The following is a 14679-nucleotide window of genomic DNA, read 5'->3' on the forward strand; positions in this document are numbered from 1 at the left end:
TGTTCTCCTTTGAGAGGAGAGGGTTAAGGAACTGAGTTAAAGGAATGTTCAAAAGTATAAGGGGCTTTAATGGAAAAAGTGCCCAGTAGGTGGATGGTGGCTAATCTTAGGAATTCAGATTGAAGGTAATTTATAAATGAACCAGCACAGCCCTCAAAGCTTTCTTTTTGCACAGAGAGGCGGGGAGGGGGGGGGGGGGGCGGTGGTGGGATTCACTACCACAGAAAGCAGCTGAACCCAAAACATTGAACATTTTCAAGAAGGAGTTAGATGTAGTTCTTACAGCTAAAAGAATCGGAGAGTATGGGGAGGAAGCCAGAACTGGGGATGGTGGCTTGATGGTCAGCCATGGTCACATTGAATGGTGTCGCAGGCTCAAAGGACTGAATGGCCCACTCCTGTCCCTATTTTTCATCAAAGGGGGAGAGGGGGGGAGAGAGAGAGAGAGAGAACGGGAGGGAATGCCACAGTGGGGCAGAGATGGCATGGGAGGGAGATGAGGGTCAGAGAGATTAACAAAGGGTTCACACAAGGTGTTTGAATGTAAGATGGTAGAGAATGAGGCAAATCTGGGAGGAGGATGAGAGGGGTGGATGAGGGTAGGGAGGGAGTGGGATTTGCAATAGAGCTGTGTGAGATTTGGACAAACAGTGAGGAGCGTGTAGTGAGCATTCTCCGAGGAGGTGAGTGCGCTCGGAGCACCGCTCCCAGGCTCAGTGACAGCTCCTGTGGTGCTCAGTCTCAATGAGTTACTTGAGAATGATTAAACACAGTCAGCAAACAGCAGCCAGGTTTCTGGAAATCTGAATGACTCTTGGAAAGGGGAGCTCTGGATGGTTCAGTGGTTTACCAGCTGGGGCCAGGGTCTCCTGGGTTCCTCACTGCCTTTGCTTCCTCGATCCATCGAGCGCCACTGGACGTTGTTATGCTCCCGAATCACTGCCGTTGTCTTCGATCCCACTCTCACTGGCTTCCGACCCATAACACTGGTGTTTGGGTAATTCAAGTGATTGTCAATGAGCTCAGGGCTCAGCTGCTCCTCCTGCCTCTCTCCACCTTACGTTTGCAGAAAAAAAGATAAAAAGTAGGAGAAGTAGGCCACTCAGCCCATCAAGTCCACATTATTAATCACTGAGATCATGGCTGACCTGATCATCTTCAACTCCACTTTCCTGCCTTTTCCCCAAACCCTCCGTTCCCGTCACTGATTAAAAAATGTCTAGCACAGCTTTGAATTTATTTAATGACCCAGCATAACAGCCCTCTGCAGTAAAGAATTCCCTTCTGAGAGAAGAAATTCCTCCTCGCTGTCTTCAATGTGTGACTCTTTACTGTGAGATGACACCTTGTGGTTCGAGACTCTCCCAAAAGGAGAAACGGCCTCTCCACATCTACTCTGTCAATACCCCTAGGAATCTTCTATGTTTCAATAAGGTCACCTCTCATTGTTCTAAATTCATGTGGTGAAAAAGACTAATTATTATTAGACAGACCGAGAGGGTATACTTCAAATAATTTACCTGCATTGCTATAGCGCCTTTCACCACCTCAGGATATTTTAATGCGTGTTACAGCCAAAGGAATACTTCTTGAGATGGAGTTGTCGTTATAATGTAGTGGACTTTCTGTTCTCCACAGTGGGGACCGACCAGGAGCACAGACAGCTGTGTTATCTGTCTGGTACCTGGCTTCAGGACAGTCCCCCTCCGTCCCACTTCTGGTCAGGGAGGACTTCATGCACAGGAATGATTGGGCACAACAGAACTGGGAACGATGTCCCACAAAGACAGAGTTTGAGCAGCTCAGGGTCCAGATTTAAACATAGAATATGAAAAGTTATGATCTCTAGAGAGTTCCCTGGGTATTGGGTCCGGCAGTCTAGGAAGTTAAACACATCACTTGAAGGGCAGGGTTAGGATGGGTAGTTTTAGGGGTAGTACACAAGAACCAGGAGCTGTTAGGATAAAATGTGCTCTACTTAAACCAGCCTGAGACCTGTGTCCTCACTAAGCCTAAAACTGAGATGGTAACGGGGGTTTTAAATTACAAGGTGGGATGGGTAGTGCTGTTGTGAGAGGTAGAGGTTGAAAGGAAAAGGTAAGCTAGTAACCCACTGTAGCAATCAGGGATTAGAGGTAAACAGAGGGGGGCAGCGAATAGAACAGAATGAGACATCAGTAAATAAGGGCCTGCAAATGATTGGCATCACACCCACAAACATCCCACTCCCTCCACCCCCGACACTCAGTAGCAGCAGTGTGTACCATCTACAAGATGCTCTGCAGAAATTCACCAAAGATCCTCAGGCAGCACCTTCCAAACCCACGACCCACTTCCATCCAGAAGGACAAGGGCAGCAGATACATGGGAACACCACCCCCTGCAAGTTCCCCTCCGAGCCACTCCCCATCCTGACTTGGAAATATATCCCCGTTCCTTCACTGTCGCTGGGTCAGAATCCTGGGTCTATCTACAGCGTATGGACTGCAGATCGGTATGACAGGTCGGCACAACATCGAGGGCCAAAGGGCCTGTACTGTGCTGTAATGTTCTATGTTCTAAGTTCTATGCAGTGGTTCAAGAAGGCAGCTCACCCCCACCTTCTCAAGGGGCAACTAGGGACGGGCAATAAATGCTGGGCCCAGCCGGTGATGCCCATGTCCCACAAAAATCGTTGATTGTTCTAATAATCAAAGGAGCAAATTTCCACAATAAGCTAATTTGCCATCAATATTTCATGATTATAAAAGTGACTGAGTATGCAATAACTATTTCTGGGTATTTATGAACAGATATTCTGGGAAATTAATGAATAAATATTCCAGAGCATCTATATTTTGAAAATATAGACAGCATTTTTGTTGATTAATTCATCAGCAAGGTTTTGTATCGTTGATGATCCATGACTGACCAATCAGAGTTCCCTAGCTCCTGAGATCCATGTGTCAGGAACGGGATAAAACTCACTCCTGGCCAAGCCTGGGCCAGTATCTATTGCCTAATTATCCTGGAGAAAGTGGAGGAGAGTTGCTATCATCAGCCACGACTGTCACTGAGGGCATGCAGTTCAATAGGTGGATTGTCAACTTTGAAAACAACCAGATCATTAGGGTGTTCGGGATTCCTACCTCAGAGATCAGCAAATCAACTCAGACTGGCTGGAAGTTCGAAATGACAAAGGTCAGTCTCTTCGTTGGTCAGTGTGACCATCGCTCAGTGTCCTCTTTGGTCAGTGTGACCATCGCTCAGTGTCCTCATTGGTCAATGTCCTCATTCATCAGTGTGACCATCACTCAGAGTCCTCATTGGTCAGTGTGAGCATCACTCAGTGTCCTCACTGGTCAGTGTCCTCTTTGGTCAGTGTGACCATCGCTCAGTGTCCTCATTGGTCAGTGTGACCATCACTCAGTGTCCTCATTGGTCAGTGTCCTCATTGGTCAGTGTGACCATTGCTCAGTGTCCTCATTGGTCAGAGTGAATATCACTCAGTATCACCATTGGTCTAGCCCTGCCTCTAATCTGTGTACTCTGGTTATTGATCCCTTTTCTGATGGAGTATTGGACTCCCTTCCTACCCTCCCCATCGATGCCCCTCATGATATTAATCATTTCTCTCAGGTTCACCAGCCGACCTTTCAAGGAAAACAATCCTAGCCAATCCAGTCTTTCCTTGTAGTCCAAACCTTCCATCCCTGGCAGCTTCGTGGTAAATCTCCTCTTACTGTCTCTAGTGCAATCACACCCTTCCTACAGTGTGGTGACCAGGACTAAACACAGTGCTCCAGCTGTGGTCTGACAGTGTTTTATACAGCTCCAGCTGAACCTCTTGCCCTGAATTCATGGCCTAGACTCATAAAAACAAGTCTTAATGACCTTGTCTATTGACCTTCTACCTTCAGGAACCTGTGGATATTTATGCCAAGATCCCTCTGATCATCAGAACTTTCCAAGATCCTACCATTCTAAGTGTGACCCCTTCTGAGTCTGTCATCTCTCAGTGTGCTACCTCACACTTTACTGAGCGAATTCCATTGGCCACTGCTCTGCCCAGCTGACCAGTCTGTCAATACCCTTCCTGCGGTTTATGGCTGTCCTCATCACTATTTACCACTTGAACAATGTCTGTGTCATTCACAAATGACTTTATCATCTCCCTAGTGTAAGTCCAAATCATTACAGTAAGGGTCCCAGCACTGACGTCTGTGGAACAGAGTCCTAGTCAGAGAAACATCCCTGTACCATCATCCTCTGCTTCCTGCCTCATGGCCAATTTTTATCCAATGAGCCACTTTGTCTTGGATCCAATGGCCTCCAGTCTGCCATGAGGGACCTCATCAAAACAGTCATTAAAGTCCATGGAGATCACATCAACTTAATTTCCCTCATTAACACGCATCAACAATCCACAAAGTAAATTAATTTAATTAATCAAACACAAACTTCCTTTCTCCAATCCGTGCTGACAATGCCTGATTAATGTGTCTCTCTCAACGCAGACATTCTCTGTCCGTCAGGATTCTTTCTGATACATTCCCCACCACATCGCTAGACTGACTGGCCTGTAAGTTCCTGCTGAATTCCTTCCTCCTGTTTTTAGCATTTGAAGAATGTCAAGAATTCTCCAGCCCTCAGGCAGCTCATCTACGGTCAGACAGGTTTGGAAAATGACTGAAAGAGGGCCTGCTCTCTATTCCCTCAACAGCCTGAGATACATCTTGCCCAGTTGTATGGATTTATCCACTTTTAGGCTGTCAAACTCTCTCATACCTCCTCTCAATTTCTCCTAATATTTCACAGTTCTCATCCCAATGTCTTGACCTGCCTCGTCCTCTTCCAGTGTGAAGACCTGAGCAAAGTATGAACTGAGAATTGTACTGAAGTCTTCAGGATCCCCTCACAGACTATCTCGATTATCCCTAAAGGGCTCTATTCTCTTCCCTAGTTGTTCTCTGCTCTTCATACATTTATAAACCCCTTGGGATTCCCATTATCCCAGCCAATACTTTATCATGCGGTCTCTCAGCTTTTCTCATTTCCTTTCCAAGTTTCCCCACCCAATACTTCTGACACTCTCCAGGGACTCGTCTGTACTGAGTCCTCAGTATCTGCCATAAGTTTGTCTATTTTTTCCCCTTAATCCTAGTCTTTCAGAGCTCTTGCGATCCAGGGTTCCTCAGATTTAGACCCTGCCCATTGCTTTAGGGGAACTTGTTGCCACCAGTTCTCATTATTTCCTCCTGAATGCCTAAAAATGTTGATTAAAAATGGGAATAAAAAGAAACGAGGAGTAATCTAGTCAGGGACAGAAACACAGACTGTAAACACTTTTGCAACAACCTAAAATAGCAAATACAACACCTGCCCATTTACCTCCACCCTCCCCAGTATCCAAAAGCCCAAACATACCTTCCAGGTGAAGCATCACTTCATCTACACTTACATAGACCAGAGAACACTACAGCGCAGAACAGGCCCTTCAGCCCTCAAAGTTGCGCCGACCTGCGAACTAACCTAAGCCCATCCCCCTACACGATCCCATTATCATCCATATGCTTATCCAAGGGCTGTTTAAATGCCCCTAATGCGGCTGAGTTAACTACATTGGAAGGCAGGGCATTCCACGCCCTTACCACTCTCTGAGTAAAGAACCTGCCTCTGACATCTGTCTTAAATCTATCACCCCTCAATTTGTAGATATGCCCCCTTATACAAGCTGAAGTCATCATCCTCGGAGAAAGACTCTCACTGTCCACCCTATCTAATCTTCTGATCATCTTGTATGTCTCCATTAAATCCTCTCTGAGCCTCCTTCGCTCCAATGAGAACAGACCCAAGTCCCTCAGCTTTTCTTCATAGGGCCTGCGCTCCAGACCAGGCAACATCCTGGTAAATCTCCTCTGCACCTTTTCCAATGCTTCCACATCCTTCCTGTAATGGGGCGACCAGAATTGCACACAATATTCCAAGTGAGGCCGCACTAGCGTTTTGTACAGTTGCATCATGACATCACGGCTCTGGAACTCAATCCCTCTACCAATAAAACCTAACACACCATAAGCCTTCTTAACAGCACTGTCAACCTGGGTGGCAGCTTTCAGCGATCTATGTACATGGACACCAAGATCCCTCTGCACATCCACACAACCAAGAATCTTCCATTGACCCGGTATTCTGCCTTCCTATTATTCCTCCCAACGTGAATCACTCTAATAGCCTACCATGTGGAACCTTATCAAAGGCTTTACTGAAGTCCATGTACACCATTTTCCAGAATCTACTCTGCTGCATTCGCTGCTCACAACGTGGTCTCCTCTGCATTAGGAAAACGAAGCATAGACTGGATGACCGCTTCGTAGAACATCTATGCAAAAAAGACCCTGAACTACCTGTTGTCTGCCACTTTAACACACCACCCTGCTCCCTGGCCAACATTTGTGTCTCTGGCCTGCTGCTGTGCTCCAGCGAAGCTCAGTGCAAGCTGGAAGAACAGCACCTCATTTTCCACATGGGAAATCTAATAGCCTTCTGGACCCAATATTGAGTTCAATAACTTTAGAGCTTGAACATTCTGTGTCCAGTTCTGGCTGCTGTGTTATAGGAAGTTATTAATAAACTGGTGCGGGTTCATAAAAGATTTACCCATGGTGTTGCCAGGTCTGGAGGGTCTGTGTTGTGAGGAGGAGCTGGAGGGGCTGGGACGTTTTTCCCCTGGAGTGTGGGAGGCTCATAGAAGTTTATAAGATAATGATGGGTGGATGTAAGGCAAATAGCGAAGGTGTTTTCCCTGAGACAGGGGTGTTTGAAACTGGAGGACATATTTTGAAGGTGAGAGGAGAACGATTTAAAAAAGACCTGAGGAACACTTGTTGTTTTGGAGGGTGGTACGTAGATGGAGCAAACTGCCAGAGGAAGTGGTGGATGTGGATACAGTTACAACATTTAAAAGACATTTGGGTAAGTGCATGAAAAGGAAAGGATTGGAGGGATATGGGCCAAACGCAGGCAGGTGGGACGGGTTAAGTTTGCGAACATGGTCAGCATGGAGTAGTTGGGCCGAAGGGTCTATTTCTGTGTTGTATGACTCCATGAGATTCTTTCATGTCCTTTCCCCACCTCCAATCCCTCCCCCTCAGGGTTTGTCAGCACATCCAACCCATCCTCATGGTCCCCATTATCAGCTTCTCTTTCTCCTTGTCATATTGTCTTCCATCCCTTTGTCTGCCTAGTCACTGTTCTCTCACTCTAGGCACAAGCTCCACCAATCTTCTCACTCCTTTCCAACCCAACCCCCTGTTGCCCAGCATTAATACCAGCCTTTCCTGTCTATCAGTTTTGAAGAAGAGTCAATGGACAAGAAACCTGAACTCTGCTTTCTCTCCACTCGTGCTGCCAGACCCACTGAGTTTCTCCGGCAGCTGCTAACGTTCATTGTGGTTTCTCTGAGTCAAAAACAGGAGGAATGTTCACAGGGAATGAGGGGAAATGGCAGAGCAGCAAAACAAACAAGTCGGTGCAAACTTTCTGATGGTCACACTGTTCTCATTCCAAGGTAGATGGGAGACACTATCAGGCGGGACACAGAAAGAACCATCCAAAAATTTGAAGATTCTGCTTGGCAAATCCTATCCACCCAGAATCCTTCCAAAGTCTCCAGTTAAATTAGAGTTGCTGATAAACAGAGCTAAGCGATCCCACAACCAACGGATCAGATCTAAGCTCTGCAGTCCTGTCACATCCAGGTGTGAATGGTGGAGGACAATTAAACAACTCACTAGAGGAGGAGGATCCACATATATCCCCGTCCTCAATGATGGAAGAGCCCAGCACATCAGTGCAAAAGATAAGGCTGAAGCATTCGCAGCAAACTTCAGCCAGAAGTGTGGAGTGGATGATCCATCTCAGCCTCCTCCAGTGGTCCCCAGCGTCACAGATACCAGGCTTCAGCCAATTCGATTCACTCCACGTGATATCAAAAAACATAGAACATAGAAAAGTACAGCACAGTACAGGCCCTTCGGCCCACGATGTTATGCCGTGGAATAATCCTAATCCAAATATAAAATAATCTAACCTACATTCCCCTCAATTCACTGCTGTCCATGTGCATGTCCAGCAGTCGCTTAAATGTCACTAATGACTCTGCTTCCACGACTACCACTGGTAAACTATTCCATGCGCTCACAACTCTCTGGGTGAAGAACCTCCCTCTGACGTCTCCTCTATACCTTCCTCCTAACACCTTAAAACTATGACCCCTCGTGGCAGTCAATCCTGCCCTGGGGAAAAGTCTCTGGCTATCGACTCTATCCATGCCTCTTGGAGACACTGGATACTGCAAAGGCTGTGGGCCCTGACTACATTCTGGCAATAGTACTGAAGGCTTGTGCTCCAGAACTTGCCCCTCCCCTAGCCAAGCTGTTCCAGTACAGTTACAACACTGGGATCTACCCGACAATGTGGAAAATCACCCAGGAATGTCCTGTACACAAAAAGCAGGACAATCCAACCCGGCCAGTTACCGTCCCATCAGTCTCCTCTCGACCATCAGTAAAGTGATGGAAGGTGTCAGTAACAGTGCTATCAAGCTGCACCTGTTCAGCAATAACCTGCTCAGTGACGCCCAGTTTGGGTTCCGCCAGGGCCACTCAGCTCCTGATCTCGTTACAGCCTTGGTTCACACATGGACAAAAGGGCTGTATTCCAGAGGGTGAGGTGAGTGACAGCCCTTGGTATTAAGGCTGCATTCGACCAAGTGTGGCATCAAGGAGCCCTGGCAAAACTGGAATCACTGGGTATCAGGGGACAAACTCTCTGGTGGTTTGAGTCATACCTGACACATAGGAAGATGGTCGTGGTTGTGGGAGGTCAATTATCTCAGCTCCAGGACATCTCTGCAGGAGATCCTCAGGGTAGTGTCCTAGGCCCAACCATCTTCAGCTGCTTCATCAATGACCTTCCCTCCATCAGAAGGTCAGAAGTGGGGACGTTCACCGATGACTGCACAATGTTCAGCACCATTCACGACTCCTCAGATACTGAAGCAGTCCGTGTTCACACATAACAAGATCTGGACAATACCCAGGTTCGGGCTGACGAGTGGCAAGTAACATTCACGCCACACAAATGCCAGTCTGTGAGCATCACCAATAAGGGACAATCTACCCGACACCCCTTGACATTCAGTGGTGTTACAATCACTGAATCCCCCACTATCAACATCCTGGGGGTTACCATTAACCAGAAACTCAACTGGACTCACCACATTAACACAGCGGCTACAGGAGCAGGCCAGAAGCTGGGAATACTACAGCGAGTAACTCACCTCCTGACTCCCCAAAGCCTGTCCCACCATCTACAAGGCACAAGTCAGGAGTGTGATGGAATACTCCCCACTTGCCTGGATGGGTACAGCCCCAACAACACTCAAGAAGCTCAACACCATCCAGGACAAAGCAGCCGCTTGATTGGCACCACATCCACAAACATCCCACTCCCGCCACCACCGACACTCAGTAACAGCAGTGTGTACTATCTACAAGATGCTCTGCAGAAATTCACCAAAGATCCTCAGGCAGCACCTTCCAAACCCACGACCACTTCCATCTGGAAGGACAAGGGGCAGCAGATACATGGGAACACCACCCCCTGCAAGTTCCCCTCCGAGCCACTCACCATCCTGACTGGGAAATATATCGCTGTTCCTTCACTGTCGCTGGGTCAGAATCCTGGAATTCCCTCCCTAAGGAACATTATGGGTCAACCCACAGCACATGGACTGCAGCGGTTCAAGAAGGCAGCCCACCCCCACCTTCTCAAGGGGCAATAAATGCTGGGCCAAGCCAGTGACACCCATGTCCCATGAGTGAATTTAAAAGAAGAACTTAAGGGTTTTGATAAAATTCAGTAGTAATTCAAGAAATGTTAGACTCTTCTATACTTCAACCAACTCTTAAGTAAATAGTGAACCGACCCCATACTTACCTCAAACAGCTTCTAATTGTCTGGAGGCATTATTTCAAACCCCACCCTTAGGAGGTCGTGGATTTTAAGTTTAATTCCTACATCTGGAATGTAACGCTGGTTTCAGTAACGGTCACTCTTATCTAGTAAGTTCTCATTTAAGAGCTATTCTAGTAACACTATTCCACTTTAATGTAACTAATAAAATAGTCACAATACATTTGTCTCATGTTCTAATTTCAACATTGTGAGCTGCCTGCTCTCAAGAGCTTTTCCAGAGGCTTCCTCTCTAAGTCCCAGGCCCCTGGTCTTTACCCAGTTCGTAAGACCATACGATATAGGAACTAGAGTAGGTCACTCAGCCCCAAGTCTACTGCATCATTCAATTATTATCATAGTTGATAAAACATTCTTCACACCCACTTTCCTGCCTGTTCCAGGTTACGCCATTTCCTGACCAATGAAGAATCTATCTCAGCCTTCTGTATACACAAGGACCCTGCCCCTATAGCTGTCTGTTGTAGTGCTCCAAAGACTCATAGCCTTTCAGAGAGAAGAGATTTTTATTTCTTTACTTGTTCATGGGATGAGGGCGTCGCTGGCCAGTCAGCATTTATTGTCCATCCCTAATTGCCCAGAGGGCTGTTAAGAGTCAACCACATTGCTGTGGGTCTGGAGTCACATGTAGGCCAGACCACGTTAGGATGACAGCTTCCTTCCCACAGGGACATTAGTGAACCAGATGGGTTTTTCTAACAGTTGACAATGGGTTCGCGGTCATCATTAGATTCTTAATTCCAGATTATTATTGAATTCAAATTCCACCATCTGCCGTGGTGGGATTCAAACCCAGGTCCCCAGAACATTATTTGGGTCTCTGGATTAACAGTCCAGTGATAGTACCACTAGGCCATCACCTTCCCCTCAGCTCAGTTTTAAATTGCTGCCCCTCTATTCTGAGGCTGTGCCCTCTGGTTCTAGCCTCTCCTGTGAGGGGCAACATCCTCTCAAAAATCCCATATGTTTCAACGAGATCACCTCTCATTCCTCTAAACTCCAGGATGTACAGAACCAAGTGTCTAGCCTTTGTCTATACGACAATCCCTGTATGCCAGGGATAATGCCAGAGATCCTGGACCTGCGCTCACTGCCCGTTTACCATCCCTAATGCTACCCTGAACCCCATTCCCAATTGCCCCTTTCTGCCCTGGCTCCATTCCTGAATTTACACTGAAGGGCTGGGTTCCACCTGGTGGCTGAAACTATTACTGCAGGAAGAAGTGGCTGCACCAACCAGCTCTGCCACTAGATGGGGCCTGGTCAGTGAAATTAGTTTCAGGTGAACTTTTCGTTTCAGCAATATATTTATGACATTTATTTTCAGTTATATATTGTATTTAGTCTAGCGTTTAAACTTTATTGTTGAGGTTGCTTTATTTATGGATTGAAGGCATTAATCAATGCACACCATTTCAACTCTCTTGAAAAAAGACTGAACTACCTAAACTGCGCAGCGTCTTCTTGATGTTTGGAAATGTAATTTATTTTGCAGCATGTTTCAGGCAGGAATACATTGTACTGCACTTTGTTTCAATCTGCACTTTGCGTTTTCTGAGCAAAACATGTCTACTGGAACCTAACTCTTAAGGAGAAACATCCTCTCAGCTTTGAGGAGAGGAGATAGTTTTGCGGTCAGTACTATTAATCAACTGACACCAGGTAATGTTCTGGGCAGAGGCAGCAGGAACTGCAGATGCTGGAGAATCTGAGATAACAAGGTGCAGAGCTGGATGAACACAGCAGGCCAAGCAGCATCTCAGGAGCAGGAAAGCTGATGCTTCGAGCCATAGAGAGTATACAGGATTCCTTAGAAAGGAAATTAGGGGGCAAAAAGGGACCATGAAAATCTTTATAAAAACTGAAAGAACTGTGGATGCTGTAAATCAGAAACAAAAACAGAAGTTTTGGGTGGAATTTTCATGACATGTAGGCCAGGCCAGGTAAGGATGGCAGTTTCCTTCCCTAATGGACATTAGTGAACCAGAGATAATGGGAACTGCAGATGCTGGAGAATCCGAGATAACAAAGTGTGGAGCTGAATGAACACAGCAGGCCAAGCAGCATCTTAGGAGCACAAAAACTGACATTTCGGGCCTAGACCCTTCATCAGAGAGGGGGATGGGGTGAGGGTTCTGGAATACTCTCCTCTCCACCTATCTTCTTTTCTCTCCATCTTCGGTCCGCCTCCCCCTCTCTCCCTATTTATTCCAGAACCCTCTCCCCATCCCCATCTCTGATGAAGGGTCTAGGCCCGAAACGTCAGCTTTTGTGCTCCTGAGATGCTGCTTGGCCTGCTGTGTTCATCCAGCCTCACATTTTATTATCTAATGTTCTGGGCAGCCAGGTTCAGACCCTGACACTGCAGCTGGTGAAATGTGAATTCAATATTTTAAAAAATCTAGAAACTAGAGTCTAATGAGGGCCAAGAAACTTGTTGTTTATTGGGAGAGGGAGAAGCCCCATGTGAACATAGAACAAAGAAAATTACAGCACAGGAACAGGCCCTTCGGCCCTCCAAACCTGCGCTGATCCAGATCCTCTGTCTAAACCTGTCGCCTACTTTCCAAGTATCTGTATCCATCTGATTCCTGTCCATTCATGTATCTGAGATAACAAGGTGTGGAGCTGGATGAACACAGCAAGCCAAGCAGCATCAGAGGAGCAGAAAAGCCTCAGTTATACTCCACAGCCCCCTCACCATCTAACCACAGGTTGCGACACCCCAGTAGCTTCAGGTGGGTGGGGGTGGGTGGTGTTGGAAGGTGAAGCTACTGGGGTGTCACAACCTGTTGTGGCGAGGGGGCTTTGGAGTGTAACTGAGGCTTTTCTGCTCCTCTGTTGCTGCTTGGCCTGCTGTGTTCATCCAGCTCTATACCTTGTTATCTCAGATACTCCAGCATCTGCAGTTCCTGCTGTCTCTCCCATCCATGTACCTGTCCAGAGACATCTTAAAAGACTCTAACGTGTCTGTGTCTACCACCTCTGCTGGCAATGCGTTCCAGGCACCCACCACCCTCTGTGTAAAGAACTTTCCACGCATATCTTCCTTAAACTTTCCTCCTCTCACATTGAACTCATGACCCCTAGTAATTGAGTCCCCCATTCTGGGAAAAAGCTTCTTGCTATCCATCCTGTCTATACCCCTCATGATTTTGTAGACCTCAATCAGGTCCCCCCTCAATCTCCATCTTTCTAATGTAAATAATCCTAATCTACTCAACCTCTCTTCATACCTAGCGCCCTCCATACCAGGCAACATCCTGGTGAACCTCCGCTTCACCCTCTCCAAAGCATCCACATCCTTTTGGTAATGTGGCGACCAGAACTGTACACAGTACTCCAAACGTGGTCGAACCAAAGTCCTATACAACTGTAACACGATGACCTTACCATTGCGTCCACATCCACCAAACATGATTGACTCAATTGGGGACGGGCTATAAATGCTGGCTGAGCCAGGATGCCCACGTTCTGTGAATGTAATGCAGACAAAAATTCAGCCTGTCAGGCTCCTTTGGAATCTGATCTAACTCATTAAGATCACCCTCTTGTCTTTGTGAACTCCAACAGATTCGGGCCCAGCCCATCTAACATTTCCGGAGATGACAATGACTGCTCCCTCACCCCAGCCGTCAGTTAACTGAGCTTTTATAAAAACACTCTGACTCAAATTATATTCCTTTCTAGGTTTGGTGACCAAACAATTCGGTGGATATCAGCTCAGCAACACCCTACAGCATTCCAGTTACTGTACTGTTCAGTAGCTACTGACTTGCTGCTGATGCTGACTCACATATTGTGATTCATGTCCCAGGACATACACATCCCTCTGTACCTTAGTCTTTCTACCATCTCTCCATTTAAATTCTCTGCTGTTTCCCTGTTTTTCTTGACAAAACGGACAAGTTCTCACTTTCCAAGTTATATTCCATCTGCCAAATTTGTGTCCACTCACCGAACCCATCAGTATCTCCTCACATCCTCTGTGTCACTCACCTTCCAGCCGACCTTCGTGTCGTCAGCACACTTAGCTCAATGCCTTCAAACCCTAGATACTCATTTATTGCAAAGGTATGGAGTAAAGGGAAGTACAAGAGACACTCAGAGATAGTAGGAACTGCAGATGCTGGAGATTTTTGTTGGTAAAGTGTTGGAAAAGGTGATAAGGGATAGGATTTACATTCACCTAGAAAAGAATAATTTGATTCAGGATAGTCAGCACGGTTTTGTGAAGGGAAGGTCGTGCCTCACAAACCTTATTGAGTTCTTTGAGAAGGTGACCAAACAGGTAGATGAGAGTAAATCGGTTGATGTGGTGTATATGGATTTCAGCAAGGCGTTCAATAAGGTTCCCCACAGTAGGCTATTGTACAAAATGCAGAGGAATGGAATTGTGGGAGATATAGCAGTTTGGATCAGAAATTGGCTTGCTGAAAGAAGACAGAGGGTGGTAGTTGATGGGAAATGTTCATCCTGGAGACCAGTTACTAGTCGTGTACCGCAAGGGTCGGTGTTGGGTCCACTGCTGTTTGTCATTTTTATAAATGACCTGGATGAGGGCGTAGAAGGATGGGTTAGTAAATTTGCAGACGACACTAAGGTCAGTGGAGTTGTGGATAGTGACGAAGGATGCTGTAGGTTGCAGAGAGACATAGATAA

General features: G+C 46.6%; 1 protein-coding gene across 1 annotated transcript in view; it reads right to left on the reverse strand.

The window, feature by feature from the left end:
• igfbp2a (insulin-like growth factor binding protein 2a) overlaps positions 1 to 14679 on the reverse strand; it is a 57340-nt gene that overhangs the window by 7041 nt on the left and 35620 nt on the right. Inside the window, exon 2 of the mRNA XM_048534624.2 lies at positions 851 to 1056. Coding sequence (XP_048390581.1) covers positions 851 to 1056 — 206 coding nt within the window. The remainder of the gene's footprint in view (positions 1 to 850; positions 1057 to 14679) is intronic.

Source organism: Stegostoma tigrinum, chromosome 7 (assembly GCF_030684315.1).
Source record: "Stegostoma tigrinum isolate sSteTig4 chromosome 7, sSteTig4.hap1, whole genome shotgun sequence".
Classification (NCBI taxonomy): Eukaryota; Metazoa; Chordata; class Chondrichthyes; order Orectolobiformes; family Stegostomatidae; genus Stegostoma; species Stegostoma tigrinum.